At 36.9% G+C, this 20843-nt stretch overlaps 1 protein-coding gene across 1 annotated transcript in view; it reads right to left on the reverse strand.

The window, feature by feature from the left end:
* Positions 1–5246: 5246 nt before the first annotated feature.
* The window catches only part of CD96 (CD96 molecule), an 84581-nt gene continuing 68984 nt past the window's right edge, over positions 5247–20843 (reverse strand). Inside the window, 4 exon segments of the mRNA XM_045540333.1 lie at positions 5247–5608; positions 7388–7511; positions 10057–10146; positions 10904–10969. Coding sequence (XP_045396289.1) covers positions 5500–5608; positions 7388–7511; positions 10057–10146; positions 10904–10969 — 389 coding nt within the window. The 3' untranslated portion in view covers positions 5247–5499.

A 20843-nucleotide genomic window follows, 5' to 3' on the forward strand; every position in this document is an offset into this window, starting at 1 on the left:
TTCTGGCATTGGTGGTGTAATCTTTAGGTAAAGTTTTTAATTCTCATCAGCGTCTCCACTGCAACGCCCCTGCTGCTACTGACAGCCTCCTCTCTGAAGCCTCTTGAAAATATTTCTCACACTCCGTCCCTGATACAATACCTTCTTCTTTATTCTTTTCTCTTCTTTGTATATAATTTTATTTTTATGTGTATTACACTGTACTGTATTTATTTATTTAAATATCTGTTTCACCCATTAAACTTTATATTCACTGGAGGCAAAAAGTAGTTCTTAGATAAGTTTTATATCAATTCCTTGATTGTGGACTCTACAAACCCTTAAATGGCCATCCAAAAGAGGTCTACAGGAATAGTGTTTGTCATACTTTTCTATTAACTAGCCACAAAATTAAAATCAATGCCTATTTATAATTATGTTAGATTCAGATCTATTAGTCATCAAAGCATGTCCCTTTGAATCAGTGCAACAGCTTTATGTGTAGCAAAAAATCCAATATGACCCAATTACCTATAAGAGTGGAATTATGCTTATTCCAAACTAGTGATGCACAAATGGTTGTACCATTGATGGAATTCTCAGATCTCTGTTCATCTTCCCACTCATCGTTAACAGATACTTACATTTTGAAGGGAGCAAATGCAGAATAGAGGTTAACTCTTGTGCATGGTTCTCAGGTTATCAGGTCCACTATCAAATCTCTCTTCAGAATACATGCAACTGTTGTTCATTCTATCCCCTCCATCTTGCCTTCCCAGCAATTTTGAGTATTTTCTGGTGATAGCTGAATGGCATAATATTGTAGTCAGTTTTATTTGGTGATATGTCTTCTTTGGACAGTAAATGGGGACTAGTCTGACAAAACTCAGGGCAAATGTGCACAAGTTCCTGACACTTAGCAAGAATAGCTGGATGCTCCCCCATCCATATTCTCTTCTTTATGTTGTGACATTGAGTTTGTTGCTCTTCCCCTTTAATCTCCTCAGTATCCTCCCTATAATCACAATCCCACAGAGCCTTTGAGAAAATATGGGGAATAAGAATGGACAGAACAGGCAAGGACTGTAACAGAAATTGAAGGGTACAAAGATGCTATCTGGGGAGAAAAATTTAGATTCTATTGTTCCCATTCCTGTGTTAATTTGTACTCAACTAATGTCAATACTATCACAGATGCACTAGACAGGGTTTAAGAATAATTGTAAAAGTGTTCCCTTATCCCTGACCTTGACTAAGGTCATATTCTCCTATTTTCTGGTCAAGGCTTCCTGGATGCAGCATGGACCCTTTGTTAGTAATCCAGGAAATCCAGCAAAAATTCCCCCATTGCAGGAGTTGGGAAATAAACTGCCCTGCCTCCACCGTCTCACCATATGTCTCTCGCTAGAACAACAGCCCATTTGTGCCAGTCAATGTCTCTTTTTCCCATGGTGGTAACTTTCACTCACTATTTCAGCTGTCTCTGCTGAACATCCCTCCTTTAGCTGGTTGGCATAGCCATGATTGTTGTTGTCCTAAACTCAGTTAGACTGTGTATTTCAGCCCTTGTCTCAGAGAGAACAAAGTCTCTGTATTTCTGAAGATTCAACCTTCAGGTTCAAGCCAAAACCACTCTCCTAAGTCAGGTGCCCTCAAGAACTTTTTCCCTGCTCAGAGCCTCTGAGACAGCATCCTTTTTGTTATCTCTGGCCTTGGTAAGTTTCTCTAAGCTTTCTTTCCAGCCTCTAATCTTGATCTTTTCATTTTTTCTCATACTTTCTAGGCCATCCCATCCCCAGGGATCAATTATTTCTACTTTTCTTTGTTTTCTGTCACAAAATTTAGAGTGGGCATTAAAGAAAAAATCAGTGTTAACTTAAATGTACACAAAATAGCTCTTCTCTACAGCAAAAGAAGATACCAAAGCAATCAGAGATTGATCACACCCTAGACTGGAAATGAGAGAGCTGGGTCATCATTTTGGTTCTGCCACTTCTAGTTGCATGACCTTGGGTAAGTCAGTTTCATGGAACCTTTAACTCCTTATTTGTACAATGACCTCTAATACACATCCTAGTCAAATGTTCTGTGATTTTAAAGACCTATAATGCAAAATTAATTTGGTGAAGCCAATCATATCTTCTTTAGTTAAAACAAAACCCATAGCAACCAAAGGAAAAGCTCTTTTTGTACTAAAGCACACATTTTATCTCTCAGCCTAGGCCCTTGCCTATGAGCTAAAATATGCCTACCTCTGAACCTATGTGTATAGGTTAACTATTGCTACAGCAATGCTGTGTAACAATCACACAATTTCAGTGGCATGCAACAATACTGAACTTATGCACCTGTTGAGGTCTGCTGAGGATCTGCTAATCTAGACAGGGCCTGGCTTGGTTCTACGCTACTCCATGAGACTCTGATCTTCTTCTTGGCATTAGTAGGCTAGTCTGAAAATGTTCTCATGACAATGGCAGAGAACAAGAGAGTGAGTCCAATCATACCAGCACTTTTCCAGTCTTGGGTTAGTCATTCCTTTAGTATTCCCTTGCCCTAAACAAGTCTCACAGCCAAGCCAAAAGTCAAGCTGTGCTCATGGTGCAGGTAGGTGAGGAAGTGAACATTTCTAAATAACAATGTTACCTAACACACAGTGCTTTGGAAAGGAGTAATGAAAACACTTAAGTATGAGTTCTTCTCAGTGAAAATGAAGGTGGTGAGGACATGCAGAAACCTTAGGGATTAAAGTCTAGTATTGCTACTTCACCTATGGGGGACAGAACTAAATCCACTTCTAGTCAGAGGGGTTGCTGGTTGAGACAGGTGCTATGAATTTACTTGTGCACAATTTAAGGTGCAGGTGAAACTATCATTTTAGTCACATGAAAGATGTCAAGCTTACAGAACCACCTAAGAGTCACCTACTTGGTGTCCCTCTGTTTTGAAGGTTTATGAAAAGTTCCTCTGACCCACTGACTGAGTATCCCTCCATAGATAAGCAACTACTCTATTCGAGCGGTAGATGAATTTACAAATGCCGATCAGAACTTATTTAGAAGATTAAAAGAGTGAACTTCAAAGAGGAACTAATATAAAAAACATTGTGAAACACGTGTTATGTGATAGATTGAAAAATTACATGGATTTATGTTGTACTGTAAAAAGTCTCTCCTTTTACTGAAACAATCTAAACATCTCTAAACTAAATGACAGTTTCTAAATCTGCCACTTTTTACCCTAATGCCTCTACTTGTATTCATGTCTCCTAATGAAATAGTAAAGTAAAACCACAATGCCTTTTACACAAATTACTGATGATTAAGCTGTATTAAATAAAAATAACTATGCACATGAAGCACAGTCATATATACAAAGCTAGTCTTTGTTTCTTGAGAACCAATGAGGAATTAAAGAGAATTAAAGCAGGCAAACAGTTTATTTTTCCATTCATTAAGCTGTACTAGTTATCTATTGCAATATAAAAAATTATACCCAAACTCAGTGGTGTTAAACAATAAGCGTTTATTATCTCACAGTATTTGTGGGTCAGAAATTTAGAAGAGACTTAGGTGGGTGGTTTTGGCTCTTGTGAGGTCCCAGTCAAAAGATGAACTGAGGTTGCAGTTATCTGAAGACTTGACCAGAGGCTGCATGATCCACTTCCAAGATGGCTCGCTTATGTGGCTGGCAAGTTGATGCTTGTTAGCAGAAAGCCTGAGTTCCTCAGCAGGTAGACCTCTCAGTAGGGTTGCCTGAGCATCCTCACAGCCCGACAGTGGGCTTCCCCCAGAGCCAGTGAACAAAGAGAGTTCAAAATGGAAGCTACAATGTATTTTATGATCCAGTTTTGGTCATTTCCACAGTATCTTATTGGCTACACCAGGGATGGGACTGGCAGTCACTCTCAAGACTGTGGAAGTACATGACCCTGAGGGTGATATGTCCTTAAATTTTGTGCCCTAGGCTCATTGCTTGCCTCACTCTAATCTTGGCCCTGAGTCACACAAATCATCTATATTCAATGTCGAGGGGAATTCATAAGGGTGTGAACAGCAGGAGGCAAGAAGTTTTGCGGGTCATCTTGGAGGCTGGCCTCTATAAGACGTAAGCACCTAACCAAGATTCTGGTCTATAAGAAGGAACTTTCACTGGTTCAGCAGTTCTCAACTTTGGATGAACACATGAATCATCTAGAGTGCTGATATCTGTGCCTCACTCCTCAGATTTCTGCTTTAATTCAACCAGAGTGGGACAGCCACTGTATTTAAAAAAAAGACAAACTCTCCAAGTTATTCTCATGTACAATCAGGGAGGAGTACCTGCACATAAACTAAAGTTTCCTTCTGGGACTAAAGTCCACACAGAATTTGATATCATTACATCTGTCAACAACATCTGTGCTTCCCTCCTGGGTCAGGGAGCGTGGGAAGGTTTAGGGGGCCAAGAGGGATCATTTATTCACTCACAAACTGTTGGTGAATACAGAGCGCGTCTGGCTAACTAGGGCTCTCTTCTGTCACCTCTACATTCTGCTTAAGCTGTTTTGCAAAAGATTGGTAGGAGCAGGGTTAATTCATCAGTGCTAGTCTGATTTGAGGCTCTTTGGCTGTTTCAGAACAGATTGAAACAGGCAGGTTGGATGAACACGGAAGTCCCAAGATAAATAAGAGAATAACTGAAATGAGATGGGTTGGATTGGGGTTAGGCTGCCTGTTTGCTTACATAACAGCTCGGTGCTAGTGTGAAGCACACACACACATACAGAGACAGGCAAAGCCGAGAATGAAACCGCTCTTAGCTCATATGATTTTAGAGGTCAGTGAAGTCTTATATCTACAGGCTACTTGGCTGTTGGCTAGTTAACTTTATGATCCCTCTGCATCCTTGTCCCTGTGGCAGGAGCCTGGCCCGAACCTGATGGGAAGAAGGATGAAGGATGCAAATGTGGTTCTTGTGCAAGGTATTCTATTTTCCTTCAGTGAAAAGAAACAACAGAATTTCAATATAAAGATTAGCCATGCTTCCACATTACTTGGAACTCTTACTAGAACTTTTACATTTCCTTCTTACAATTTTCTTAAGGGATGCAATAAAACTGTGAGATTATCATAATTTTGGCAAATAGTTTAGAATATTGGCAGAGGACCTTAAAAGAAGAGGATGTAGTATGGGCATATGCTGGCAACCACAACTGTCTCCTTAATCAGAGAATTAAAGTGAAAAATGAAAACACTTTATTTTTTAATGACAACAGTCTAATGTGCACCTCTTACATAAGCAAGAAAACCCCTACAGATTGCATTGGGTGTGAGCATGATATATCCTTTCACTCTTGTTTAAATTTCAGGCATATGCAGATCAAAGAGGGAAAATTGCTGAGAAGACAGTTCATTCACTTGTAACATCCATTTCAGCTGCAGCAGAGGCTTGGCTGAAGGGAACTTATATTAATAAAGCACAGTGTCTACCTTCTCAATAGAATTCCAGCACAGTTCTGCTGTATGGTGAAGCCTCACAGGACTAGAGCATCTCCATCTCATGACAAGGCAGATCACTTCCAATGGGCTCGTGAATGCAAGTGTACTTGATGGGAGGTGGTGGTGGCTTGAAAGGTGGGGGTCTCTCCATGCTGAGAACAAAACATTGCTCTTTCAATGCTAAGAATGTGAGGGGGTCATAGTTCTTCACTTTTTTTTTTTTTTTTTTTTTTTTAAGGAGAAGATAGATTGGTGAGAAAGAGACACACTCTCCTAGTTCTTTCAGAAATTTTTTGCTGGCTTAACTTTGTTAGTGCTATCAGCCATTTGAATATCATGATCATACTATTAATTAATATTTATATGGTACTTTGTAATTTGTAAAACGTTTTTATCATAGCATTATTTATTTTGTGTCCAGGAACTGACTATTATTGTCATCATTCTACAGCTAAAACTGAGGCTCAGAGGTTTTAAACTTCTTACTCAAGAGAACCAGACCAGCAATTGAAGTCTTTTAACCAGGACTGATATTCTCCAGGACAACTGCCTCCTAATAGAAGTAGTGTTTCTCTTACATGGATTAAGACATTTCTCCAGGGACAAAATCTTAAAATTCTGGGACTTAAGACTGAAGCTTTTCACATAGCGCCTTTGCTAACTGTAACCCTGACCTGCACCCACGCACTCGTTGAGTACTGTGGGGATACCACAGAGGTGGAAAGTAAAGCTCTTCTCAATCCCTGAGTACTGGCTGGATAATGCCTAAATCCCTTTTCTTTGAATCAGTGAACATTCTTGCAGTCATCTTTGTATGAAGCACTATTGTATGTTAGCACAATTCATCTCTTTGTCTGAAATGCATTAAGAAGCCGGGTTAGTGTGGGATTTAGCTATACAAATGCTCCAGTTATCTTGATATTAGGAAACAGAAATATATCTGTGAGCATCTTCTATGTCCATCACTTGTTTAAACACCTCTATGCCCTGGCAATCCATACAATTCTAAGAAACTTGCACTTTTGATTTTTAGAAAAGTTGTAAATTTCTCAAAATCATGTAGTGGCTAAGATGTAGTCCTTAGGTAAGATCCCAGGATTTCTAACTACTGGCTTGTGTTTTATTCACCATGAAACACTCCCTGCATATGGTTATGGAGTCTTTAAGGATTCTCTATGAAAGCCCATATGGCACAATGCTCAGTGTTATCTTGGTAGTAAGATATGTGGAAGATCAGCCTCTGTGTATTAGGGTCTCCTCTAGTCATGACCTGATCTAGACTGATCCAAAATATCAAGTCAGAAAAGCGAGGCTTAACCTTACATGCCATTTCAGACTGCTGATTGGAGAAGAGTTTTGGAAAATATTTCAGTCAGACAAACACAAAAGGTAACCCCACAAAAAACTTACTTTCTTTTCTGTTCAGGGAAAAAGGAAAAGGGCAGTAAAAGCCCACTGTGATAAAAAGCAGCTGGAAATCTCTTAAAATTACCTTTCTAACTCAATTTCACACTTGAGCATCTAGGCCCAGCTGAGCCCAGGTGGTTCAAAGATGCATGAAAATGAAAAAATAATGAAGATTAAAAAAAAATCCATTTTAGTTTTGAGCTGAGGTGAGGTGAGGTTCCCGTTTCGTGCCTAAGGACTCGCTCCATCCAATGAGTATTGCAGCCTGACTAGGCCAACACAGAGAGGATGCTGAGTCAGGGGCTGTGTGATGCTGGGAAAGCTGTCTAGCCTCTCTGAGCTTCTATGAGCCTTATGTCCTCACAGAAATATTTATCAATACAATAAAACAGAAATAATATATTTATCAGTACAGCCATAGTAATATTACTCTGTGGAATTCCACATAGTAGTAATATATTGTGCTGATAAATATTTTGTAATGAAAGATTGTAAGTTTCTACATATCTTAGTATTATACTCACATTTCTTTTTGGTACTGACACCATTTTCTCACTCCCACACCAAACAATACCATGCAGGGAAAGAGTAAAGCTGCTACAATCACTGGCCAGGACATTCCGTCTTTGGGCTTATTAACCACAGTACCTGAAAAGGGCATAAAGAGAGATGAACTTTAATGCCAAACTTTGGCATTTGGAAAACAGGATTAATTGAACCATTTCTCCTACCTGAAACATATTTTCTCCAAGGGCCACAGGGGTGCACATTGGCTATCGTCTCAGCTTTGTCACCCACACAAGAGGCAATAAAGAACTTTTAATAGTTAATTATGTGTCCTATCAGACATTTTCTATGGATATCTATGCATATATATGAATCATGAATATATATATCTCTTTTATTACAAATGGGGGCGTACTATACACACTGTTCTGTCCCTTGCTTCTTTTTCTTAAAAAAACATTCTTGGTAAATTTCCATAGTGTGCATAGAGGTTTACCTCATTCTATTAAATGACTGGATAGTTCAATGGATTTACCACAGTTTATTTAATTGGTCCATAATGTTACATGGTTAAGTAGTTTCTAGGCTTTTATTATTTCTAACAACACTTGGATGAAATTCCTTATATATTATAAATAGATATTTAGATTACTTAGATCATTTGGGAAAAAACGTTATCTAGATTGGTTTTCTTTCATTGTTTCAACTAGATAGTAAACTGCTTGTAGGTAGATACAAGGTTTTTAATTTGTTTTATTGCCCAGTTTTTATTACACCGTTTTCACACATCAAAATCTCAAGAAATGAATGCTAAAGAATTGGATTTAAAATATTAGTTACCAAATCTTTTTTTAATTAATTCCAAATAAATAGCTTAAGATTAGCTACCAAATCTTTTCTATGTTTTACATAGTTAGGACTGCAGCCACGTGTCGTTGTAGCTGGACCCCTTGAGATTTTAGTATCCCAGTATTTTTAATGACTAAAATAATGTAAAATTGGACTAGGCCCTTGGTTGTTGGCACATGTTAATTGCTTGCTTCCTGCCCAGCATCCCTTGTTCTCACAGCAATTATTAACTGCTGATGCATGGTGTCTTTGTCAAGCAGGAGGAGATAGATAACTCCAGGGTCACGAGAAGAATCTATGTGTTTGTTTTGCAGAAGGAGTGAATGCCCCTGGAAAAGTTGCAACTAGCTGGTGAGGCCCAGAAGTCTGGTTACTCCAGTGAGGTGTTATCTGAGACTAAAAGCAGCACAGACTTCCCCCTACCTTACCTCCACCCTGCATAAAAGCTCACTACCTCATCTTCATGACAAGGCAGATCAGAGAGATTTTTCTCTCCTATCTTCTCACTTTGGCCAAATTGAATAAGCCTTTCTGTATCTCCAAACACCAGTGTCACGGTATTTGGCTTTAGCTGTACATTGGGTACCTGAACTTGAATTTGGGATTCTACCACAATGCTATCATGTTAGCATCGGTTAGCAGTGCTAAAGATTTTTCCTTTTCATACAACACATACCCAGGGCTTCAAGGTCTTCCTGATGCTCACTTTACCTCAACTCTGTGGAAGTAGACACTTAGGACTCCCTAGAAGCTCATGTTGTTCTATATAATACATAACCAAGTGGTACTTTGTATATACAGATGGCTAGAAAGTTCACAGTAGTTTAAACCACTAGAGTAGCTTGATCATAAAAGAAACAATTGCACAGATGGTCAACTCAGGACTGAATTCTATTTTAGTCAAGTCAAAATTTACCAGGCTCCACACTGGCAATATGGTGGAATATAACATTTTACCTCCAAAGTTTTACAGAACTAAAAGAACAAAAGGTTTTAAGTAGGTCTTACATAAATGCCTATAAATTATCTTCCAACCAAATATATTACAGAAAATGAGACCACTGCCTTCGGGAATATCTGGGTGGAAAAGCAAAGCTCAAATCTTGACTCATCTCTAAATTACACAGTTCTTTAAGGCCACTGATACCTTAAAATATTGATAGTGCCTCAGTTTGCAGCTCTGTTGCCATGATATGCAGGATGATGCTCCAATGACGTGAAGATGGTATGACCTTTGATACGAAATAAGCACATGCCCAGGTGGAGAGTTCAATAGCCAAGTGAGCACTCCTGGAGTTGACTATGCCTGTGAACTTACAATTATGACCTGCATTGGGAGGGTCCTAACTTTATTGAATCCCTTGCTTTTTTATGACATAAAATAAGGGATTATATTTTTCATTGACAAAATGTTATTAGTTGAATTACACATATACTCTTTGTTCCAATGAGTCTGAGTCTCTTTCTCAGACTATATTTTCACAGGCCTAAAATGTTTCTTGCTACCTTTTACCTGGCTAATTCTTATTCATTTTTCAGATTTTAATTTAAATATCATATCCTCAGAGAGTCCTTTCTTTATCTTCAATTAAAATCAGGTCTTTCTGTTAGACTCTAGCAATTCCCTATAGTACTTGTCATAAATAAATTTAATTATGTGATTATTTATTTATTATATATAATCTATAACAGATTGTAGTTTTCAGGAAGCCAGTGTCTTCACTATATACCCACAGCTGACACAGTGCCTAGTAAACAGTAGGTACTCCATAAATATTTGTTGAGTGAACAAAACATAAAATCCCCCCCCCAAAAAAAAATATGTCAAATGACTCACCAGTGATGTGGACGTGATTCTTTTTAGTAGATCCATTGATAGTTGTGGGGACTTCTGAAGATGCAGTAGTCGTGCTGTTAAAGACGTCATCTAGGGATATAAAGGGTATATCTGAACTGATTCTAATAGCCATCTCAAGTGATCAAGTGGTATAAAATCATGATTGGGTTTCATGTGCTATTAGAGGGAACTCAATTTAATTGGTCTGCATATCCCTAAAATATTGTGTGTCAAGTTTACTATGGACCAATTTAGAGCAAGGCTGGAATCCTGGGAACTAATAACTACCAAAGAAGTGAAATTTCTTATTGGTTTAAAGAAAAAAGGAAGTTGCAGACTTTCAAACAACAAAACAGTATCTTTTAAAGAATCTCCATGAGAAACGTAAGTGGTATGAGAAAATGCCATAAGGTGGGGTCATGGATAGAGAAACCCTACCACTATTCTCTCAGGCTACCAGAGGTTCAGCTGACCAAAATACTGAGTCTCCTCACCCCCGAGTGTTTGATAAGGTTAATAAAAATTCCTTTGCAGCATTAGTCTAGACAAACCAATGTTGACTAATCATTCTATTTTCCAACAGAAAATTAAAACTTGAAATCTATTTTTCATAGATGTAACTGCTATTGTGTAGATTTCCTTTTGAAACAAAATAGAGAAAAATTTAAGACTTAGTCTCTATCTTCTTTGAATGGCTCAGAAGAATTTTGTTTCCATGCATTGTCATCATCGAGGTGCACTTTTGAATACCTATCTGAGATTGGCTTCTTATCAGTTATTTTTCCACCTCTGCCTAAATAAAGCAAACCACTACCTTCCATGTCTGTAAATTTCCACAGCTACTCACCATAAAGTGTCGAGCCTGTGCCTGAGGGGGATGAACTGTACATCTCACTGGGTATCCATGAAACTGCTAAAGGAAGAAGATATCAAAAGAGTTAATCTATATATGACTAGCTATTCTATTATCTCTTCTTGACTGTTAATTGAATTTAATAATTATATAAAAGGATATTAATAAAAACTTAAAGCAAGATCATTGAAACATTCTTCAGTATACACTAGAATGTCCCCAAATATAGTCAGATTTGAGAGGATGCTTGTGGCCCAGATGTCTCTAATAGGGACATTTAATTATAGCCACCTAGAAACAGGAAAAAAAAATGGAAGAAAAACACTAGGAGAGGTTCTTCCAGTCATCGAGAGTATGTTTTGACTATTCTCATACCCACCCTATAGATGAACCAAAAAAATGGGAGAAAATGAAAGCCCAGGTGTGTTATGGACACCTTTAGTCAGAAAAAGTGCCAAGAGGATTTGGTAGAACATGTTCTACCCTGGTAGAACATGTATGAGGGAAGAAAATAATTTGTACTTGTAGGACGGCTGATGCTCTTGCTCAACTGTGAAAACTGAACCATGTCAGCAGTTATCAGGCCTCTATGTTCACAGGCTTTGTTAGCTGCTGAATGAGTCCTTTTGAGGCATTTAGCGGCAAACTTTTCCTTTGAGTTGATGGCAACAAACTCAGTCAGCACACATGCCTTTTGAAATATATCTATCAACTCATTTTGTTCATTGCTTCACCTATGGCCAGAAAGACCCACTTCTTGGTACGCCCCACAAATCTGTATTTGACAAAAGGCCTGCAGCACAAAGTAAAGTAAAATAACTGTAGTAGTAGATGGTTGCAATCAACAGAAAGATATTACACCCATTTATTTAAGTATTAGCTCACACGATTTTCCCAGTTAAATGCTTTCTTGTGTGTCAAGAGAAAACAAATGAACAAAACCAAAATAAAACAAAACAAATACACACACACAGACACACACACACATATCCCTTACCCCATCCACCTTCTCGGTTTCTCCCTAGATGTCGGCAGCAGCTGCAGCTGCTGACAAAGGTATGTGATCAGGACCTTCAGAAGAGGAGTGACCAATGCTTTCTAGGGCTTGCTCACAGGGTAATTTGTCATAGCTACTTCCATTTGAGGTCACCCCAGAGGTAAGGGTGGTTTCCTATACAGCTATTGTGAGTCTGACTAGGTTAGGGACATGTTCTTATCTTCAATACAATTCTTTGATCCTGCACACGTGATTTGTTCCAGACAGAATACCAAGGACTATAGATGATGACAGACTAAGCACTTTTAGTGACCATTTGTAATCGTTAAGCCATTAGCCAGGAATTTGATTGACCCAGAGCAACAAATGATTAGAGAGCTATTAGGACCAAGCCTGGATTTAGGCAAAATTATGAAGAAGGCAGTTTGTTCTGGATAACTTTATAGGGATTTCTTGCTCAATATAGTGTCTCCTTTAACTGCTTAACTTTTAGAGCTTGATGTTTTTATTTTGTATCTCTTCAAAGTATGTTTTAAAGAAAGAATGGGATAAATTAATTTATGCTAAGGTATAAATGGCTGTAAGTGCCATCCTTTTAAAGAAAATGAGTATTTTGAAAAAAAGATTTTCCATTTCATGTTTATTATGTGAGTCAGGATAGACCATTTTGTAATGATTAGTGACGTGTGTACACCAATAGTTTTTTTCACCAAATATAAAGTCCCAGGCTTTTCTGGTCAATATTGATTTTCCCCAAACAAAATAACCAAACATAACACTGTTTCAAGAGATGATGATACCATCAGCACAATTATAAATTACAAACATGCCGATACTTAAAATCATGCAGATTATATTTGGTCATTTCATAGAACTTCTTTTGAGGTTTCTAAGAACTTTCCTAGTATAAAAAGACTCCTCAAATTAATGCCTGATAAAATTAAACTACAAACCCTACTTTGGAAAAGTAGGGAGTTATTTTTCTAATCTTGACTTTACGAGATTTTTAAAAAATTTTTTAAATCTGTTAAAAAATGTAATGAGGAGAGTGGTAAGACAGGTGAAGAAAATGGAGCTTCCAGTTGATGGATTCCACATGTCTGAAAATACTTAAATATATAAAGGAAAAACTTCAAGGCCAAAAAATGTATTATAAATAAAAGTCAACAAGACGAAGAGAGGAAGAGTTCTTGCATCAATTGTTTCCATAGGAGAGAACAGCCTGAAAAATGCTTGTTTATAGAATCCTGTATAAGGCAGAGTTGGCTACTTCCAATGGTTCATCTCTTGATAAAACAATACTTTGCTGAAAGCTTATCCACTCTATAATTTAGATATCTAATTTCAGAATGGGAAGGTTTGGTTATTCCATCTGTCCTTTCTAAGTCTCCTTGGGAGTCTCTTAGCAGAATTCTGTTGCTATTGTCTTTTAATTGATTGAAATATTTTGTGTACTTCAAGGCAATATGATGTTTGTTAAGTACATGAGTTAATTCTCCTCAAATCCTTCGAGCACTCGTTTTCATCACAATCCGTGAATGAACACTACTTAGACATCTGGATGATAAACACCAGCCTTACAGAAAACCTCTTCTAGTACAGCACCAATATCCACTGGAAATATGAACACAAGGATGCTGTGTTGTTGGAGCTTCTCAAGTAAATTCCTATATCCTTCCTTGAGCATAACATCAGATTCTTCCACAGTTTTCTCAAATTTAGCTTTTGGTAAAGCATGTTCATCAAAGAAACTATGTAAGTTAGCATGCTATTCTAGCATAAAAGGATTCTTCTATGGTAAGAACAGAATCTACATCAACAGCATCATATTTTTCCTTTAGTTGCAATAACTTTTTTGACATTCTCCTGTGACTGGTTTATAATTTTCAAAGATATTTCGACACATTAGGCATCTTTTCCCTTTTGTAGGAAATCTACTTAGTATCATGTCAAAGTCCATTATTATCTGAAGTTTGGCAGCTCCTCCTTTGATAAAACCACAGTTCTTTATCCAAACTGATCTTATCTGGAAATCTGGAATTCTGTCATCATTTTTACATGTACAGCAGATTGTGATGAGTCATTTCTTAGCTATCTGATCTTCTTTAAGGCATTCTGAGTTCTTCTGTATTTGATTTTGTCTTAGGATGGCAAACACTATCCAGAGATACAAGGCCTGGTTAGAGGAATCTTGATTTTCTTGGTCTTTTGTCCCATATTCCTCTTCAAGGTGAATATGTACTGAGCCAGCCCTACCTCTGCCACCAAGATGCACATGCTGGTGCTAGCTACTGTGCCCCCTCTTACCATGACTACCTGGTCCACAGATGGGACCTTTATTCTCTTCCTGACTAGGAAAACGAAATGACACTCACAAACTTTGCAAGTACAGGGCCTGTGCCCTAGCTGTGGAGAAACCAGTGAAGCTCCCAGAAATTGGTATAGGCATACCTCATTTTATTGTGCTTCACAGATACTGTATTTTTTACAAATTGAAGGTTTGTGGCAACTCTGTGTCAAGCAAGTCTATTGGCTCCATTTTTCCAACAGCATGTGCTCACTTCTTGTCTTTGTGTCACATTTTGGTAATTCTTGCAATATTTAAAACTTTTTCATCATTATTGTATCTGTTATGGTGATCTGGAGATGAGTGATCTTTGATGTTAGTACTGTAATTGTGTTGGAGCACCACAAACCATACCCAAATACGACAGTGAACTTAATTGATAACTGTTGTGTGTGTCCTGACTGCCCCACTCACTGGCCATCCCTCCATGTTTCTTCTTCTCCTTGGGCTTCCTTATTCCCTCAGACATAACAATACTGAAATTAGATCAATTAATAACACCTCTCAGTGTTCAAGGGAAAGGAAGAGCTGCACGTCTCTCACTTTAAATCAAAAGCTAGAAATGATTAAGCTTAGTGAGGAAGGCATATCAAAAGCCATGATAGGCCAAAAGCTACACCTCTTAGCCGAACAGTTAGCCATGTTGTGAATGCAAAAGAAAAGTTCTTAAAGGAAATTAAAAGTACTGCTCCAGTGAACACATGAATGATAGATAAGAAAGAGAAATAGCTTTATTGTGATACAAGAGAAAGTTTTAGTGGTCTGGATAGATCAAACCAACCACAAGATTCCTTAAGCCAAAGCTTAATTCAGAGGAAAGTCCTAACTCTCTTCAATTTTATGAAGGCTGAGAGAGGTGAGGAAACTATAGAAAAAAAGTTTGAAGCTAGCAGAAGTTGGTTTATGAGATATAAAGAATGAAGTCCTCTCCAACATAAAAGTGCAAGGTGAAACAGCAAGTGCTGATGAAGAAGCTGCAGCAAGTCATCCAGATCGAGCTAAGATAATCAGTGAAGGGGGCTATAATGAACAACAGGTTTTCAATGTAGACAAAACAGCCTCCTGTTGGAAGAAGATGCCACCTAGGACTTCCATAGCTAGAGAGGAGAAGTCAATGCCTGGCTTCAAAGGACGAGTTGACTCTCTTGTTAGGGGCTAATGCAGCTGGTGACTTTAAGTTTAAGCCAATGCTCATTCACCATCCTGAAAATCCTAGGACCCTTAAGAATTGTGCTAAATATACTCTGCCTGTGCTCTATAAATGGAACAACAAAGTCTGCATGATAGCAAATCTATTTACAGCATGGCTACTGAATATTCTAAGCCCACTGTTGAGACCCACTACTCAGAAAAAAAGATTCCTTTCAAAATAGTACTGCCCAGTGACAATGTACCTGGTTACCTAAGAGCTCTGATGGAGATGTACAAGGAGATTAATGTTGTTTTCATGTCTGCTAACACAACATCCATTCTGCAGCCCATGGATGAAGGAGTAATTTTTACTTTCAAGTCTTACTATTTAAGAAATGCATTTTATAAATCTATAGCTGCCATAAATAGAGATTCCTCCAATCGAACTGGGCAAAGCAAATTGAAAACATTCTGGAAAGGATCTAGCATTCTATTAGATGCCATTAGAAATATTCATAATTCATGCAAGGAGACCAAAATGTCAACATTAACAGTCATTTGGAAGAAGTTGATTCCAACTCTCAAGGATGACTGTGAGGAGTTCAAGACTTCAGTGGAGAAAGCAACTAAAGATGTGGTGGAAATAGTACAAGAACTAGAATTAGAAGTGAAGCTTGAAGATATGACTGAATTGCTGCAAGCTCATGATAAAACTTGAACAGATGAGAAGTTGCTTCTTATGGATGAGAAAAGAAAGTTGATGGAATCTACTCTTGGTAAAGATTCTGTGAACATTGTTGAAACGACAACAAAGGACTTAGAATATTACATAAACTTTATTGATAAAGCAGCGGCAGAATTAGAGAGGATTGACTCCAATTTTGAAAGAAGTTCTACTGTGAGTAAAATGCTATCAAAAAACATGGCATACTATAGACAAATCTTTCATGAAAGGAAGTCAATTGATGTGGCAAACTTCACTGTTGTCTTATTTTTAAAAATTATCCAATGCAATCTACAGACTCAATGCAATTCCCATTAAAATACCAATGTCACATTTCACAGATTAGAAAAAACAATCCCCAAATTCACATGAAATCAAAAATGAGATTAAATAGTCAAAGCAATACTAAGCAAAAAGAACAAAACTGGGGGTATCACATTACCTGACCTGAAATCATATTACAAGGCTATCGTAACCAAAAAGGATGGTCCTGGTATAAAAATGGACACATAGATCAATGGAACACAACAGAGAACCCAGAAACAAAGTTACATATTTACAGCTACTGATCTTTGCCAAAGCTGACAAAAACATATGCTGGGGAAAAGACTCTATTTGCAATAAGTGGTCTGGAACCAAACTTGCATTATCTTTGAGGTATGCCTGTATTTTAATGGAAGACAGAATTTTTAAATCAGGGGAATAAATCTTTAATTTGAAACTTCACTAACAGACGACAGAATGGGAGAAGAACAGTGTTTTAGAGACCAAAGAAATAGAACGAGATGTGAGCCAAGACATTTGGGATTTTATAATTTGAGGAGAAAAATGGTGAGTTTAGAGAACCAACATCCCAGCCAGCAGGGAATAGAGGGACTGCAGGGATTACCATGTAGCCTAAAATAGAAGCAGGGCCCAGCATTGCCATAGGTCTTGGAATTGCTGTGTTCCTGCCATTGACTCTCAGTCCCTCAACTCTAGTCTCTCAATCTCTCTCTGTCTACGAAAAATACAAGGGGCTGCTATGAAATTATTAGGCACAGCTATCAAGAGCTTGAGAAGAATCATCCAGGACCAAGGGCAGGATAAGAAATGCATTTGTAAGATTTAAGAAGAAGGATATATCCATTTTGAAGGATAAGGAATGCATGGTCAAATAACAGAATGAAGTCTCCTTGTGAGATCATTAGGAGGTATTCTGAGGCCCAGGGGTGTGTGTGTGTGCGTGCACATGTGAGCACGCATTGATGGTGAGCTTGGGCTTGTTGATTTTGGTAACTGGGTAACCTGGAGGCACAGAGGTCCATGGAGACTTATGCCATTTTTCTGTTTATGTAACTTTGACACAATGACTGGTTTCAATGTGGTTTTAAGCACTGGACCAGATGGATGGCAAGGGAAATGAGAAAGAAAAAAGTAATTAAGATTCAATTTTCTGCTCCATGGCCTGATCACCTGAGTGTCAGGATAAAAATGTGTTCCAGGATGTCATTAACCTTATACATTTTGAGTATTTAGATGGTCAGATTAAGTATTCCCATTTCATAGGTGAATAAAGTAAAACATGCATTTCTGTTCCAAATTGTAGGAAACTTGGAAGCTAAACTAGAATTAGATTCCAATATTCTTGCATCCCAGCCTAGATCTCTTCACGGTGATAAACAAAATGACAACAAAAGAATATATCAAAACATATTTTTATAAATGTCAGTAAATGTACTCAGAATCTTGTAGTGACATCCAAAATATATATAAACTACATAAAATGTATGCATAAGCCAAATATCCCCTGGAATTTGTTCACAAATAGTAAGGGCCCTAGAAACATTGAGAGTGGGTTTATTTCACCGGAAATGCATCCATTGTCATTCTTTTGCTGCCTCTGAACATTTCATTAATCTACTGAAATAAACATACGGGGAGAGAAAAAAATCCCATTACCAATGCCTGTCATGAATCTTGCCAAATGCATCATCCAGTATTGGATGTCACATTACAATCCAATCCAACGTGTAGAAACATGTTTCAAAAATGGTTTGGGAGTGAGCAATCAATATTAACTTGTTGGATCCTAATGTGTTTTTGTGAACTATTACAAATAGAACAACTTACTGCAGGGAATTTTTTCTCTAAGGTTATGAATAAAAAATGGCAACTAGTTTATAAACTCTTCTTATTTTTGCATAAGTAAGAATGTGGGGTCTACACTGCCAGGGAAAAACTGTTTGTTGGGCTTTAGAGTCCCTTTCTAGATTTCACAATTTCTAAGGCTATTTCTATGGTAAGAATGGTAAAGAGATGTTTGAGGATAAATGAAGTTTTCAAATGAGGAAGGACAGAAAATGTGATGAATTACAGTAGTTTATATTATTATTAAATCTATTAAAAAGACCAGGATTACACTTGTGTAAATTACAAAGCAAGGCTTTTGAGCAATACCGTTTCAATTTCCCTGGGCAAAAAGTACTTTGGGTGACCTCTATGCTTCACGCTGATACAAAGGATGTCAAAGATTCCTTTTTTAAGAAATTTCTGACATGCATAATATTGTAATAACAATTTAAATCAAACAAAAAGTTCAGAAATTCCAATTAAGTTGGTCATTTCTTTTCACTATGTATGTGCGTGTGTGTTTCTTTCTTGTCCTTGTTCATATGTACTCATCCTTTCAATCAGTAAATAAATATTTGTTGAGCACCTTCTGTATACCTGCCACTGTTACAGACATTAGGATACTGCAGTGAGCAAGAGAGAAAAAGGTTTAGGTTATTGTTCTTGTATGTCTTACATTCTAGTATAATTTCAATAAAAAATCAAATACACAAAATAAAAGAAACATTTCAGACAGCAGTATTATGCTAAGAATTAAAATATGAGATAATTTATAAATAATCATAGCATAAATTTGACTTGAAGCTCAGCTTTTTCCTATGACATTTTCCAATAAACTTTTGTCCCCATTGCTACAAAATTTCTACCCTAAAACCAACAAGTATTGATTAATATATCTATTCAACAATATTTTTTGAGCACTAACTAAATATCAGGCATTATCTTAGGCACTGGGGATACAAGTAAACCAAAAAAGATCTTACAGAATTTACTTGTATTATGGTAACAAGGATGAAGGATGACAAACAACCAGTGTGGGTAAAGTAAGGCATTTTCAGTGGAGTTTATTACAAACAACTCAATTTTATGTTAACACCATATGGTATAAATGTAAATCTGTTAAGTATGGACTTTCTATATATTTGATTGGTAAAAACTTCCCTGCTCAAACCTTAGTCTATATAATGAGATTAATTGGCTTGGTTAGTAACATTATGGCTATTGTGACTGGTTTCATAATATTTCACTGAGTTATTACCTTACCTGATTCCACATTCTCTTATTATTGGCCATATTTTTCTTTAACACCTCCTCACTCCTACTCATACACACGGATTTAGGGTTACTATAAATAACACCATAAATATTTTCTCCCTGTCCCGTACCTCGTATCTCCATCAAAAGCAAATGCCATCCTGAATGTTGTTTGTTATTCACTTATGTAGCTTAAAACTCTCTATCACATATGATGCCTAAACCATATGGTGTTTGGATATACTTGTTTTTAAATTTTATTAAAAATATCACATCATATGTTGTCACCTGATATTCACTTTTTGACTCAACACAATATTATTAAGATTCATTCATGCTGTTGTACGTGGCTGTCATTCACTCATTTTTCATTGCTCTATATTATATGAATATATTACGATTTATCTATCTTCCTGACTGTGGCCACTTAGATTATTTAAAGTTTTTGCTATATCAACAGTATTTCCTCTCAATATTTGCGTACCTTTTCCTACAAACATGTACTAATTATGGAGGAGGTATATATCTAGGAATAGAATTGTTGGATTCCAAGTATGCACAAGTTCATCTTGCCAAAGTATGGTGAAAAGTGATGATACCAATTTACACTACCACAAGCGACATTTAAGAAATTATGTTGATAGAATGTTGTATAAATCCTATCCAATGTTTGGCAACCAGACTTCTTACTTTTCAATAATTGATTTCATGTAAAATGGTTTTCTGATTCTAGTCATTTACATTTCCTGATTACTAGAAAGACTGAGCATTTCTTTAGATGTTTCTAGATACTTGTGTTTCATATTTTGTGATGCGACCTTTTTGTTTATTTTGTATTTTTTTGTCTTTTTTGTTATTGATTTGTAGGCATTTTTAATATATTCTTGATATAAAATTTTGTCAACTATATATTCTTGATCCTTTTTAAAATTATGTGTATAGCAAATGTCTTCACCCAGATTATAGCATACTTTTTGTTTTATTAATACTTTCTTTAAGGTATCATTTGACAAACACAGTTTCTTAATTTTATCCTAATTTTTAAATCTTTTTTATGGTTAGTACCATAAGCCTCTTTGTGAAGCCCTTCTTCCCTACTCCAAAGAAAGAAGAAATTCACTTTTATTTTATTACATGTTTTAATGTTTTTCTTTTGACATAAATATCCTACACTGCATAGAGTTTATTTTTGTGTATTGTGCAAGGCAGGGGTATGTTTTAATGCTTTTTTCTATGATTAAAAAACAGATCTGAACTTAGATCTGTTTTGTTCACACATGTATTCCCAGCACCTACAACAATGCTTTTTAAACATGACAGATGCTTTGTGAATATTTGTTAATGATCATGAACAAAACACATAGATGTT

This window comes from Lemur catta, chromosome 1, assembly GCF_020740605.2.
Source record: "Lemur catta isolate mLemCat1 chromosome 1, mLemCat1.pri, whole genome shotgun sequence".
NCBI classification, from domain to species: domain Eukaryota; kingdom Metazoa; phylum Chordata; class Mammalia; order Primates; family Lemuridae; genus Lemur; species Lemur catta.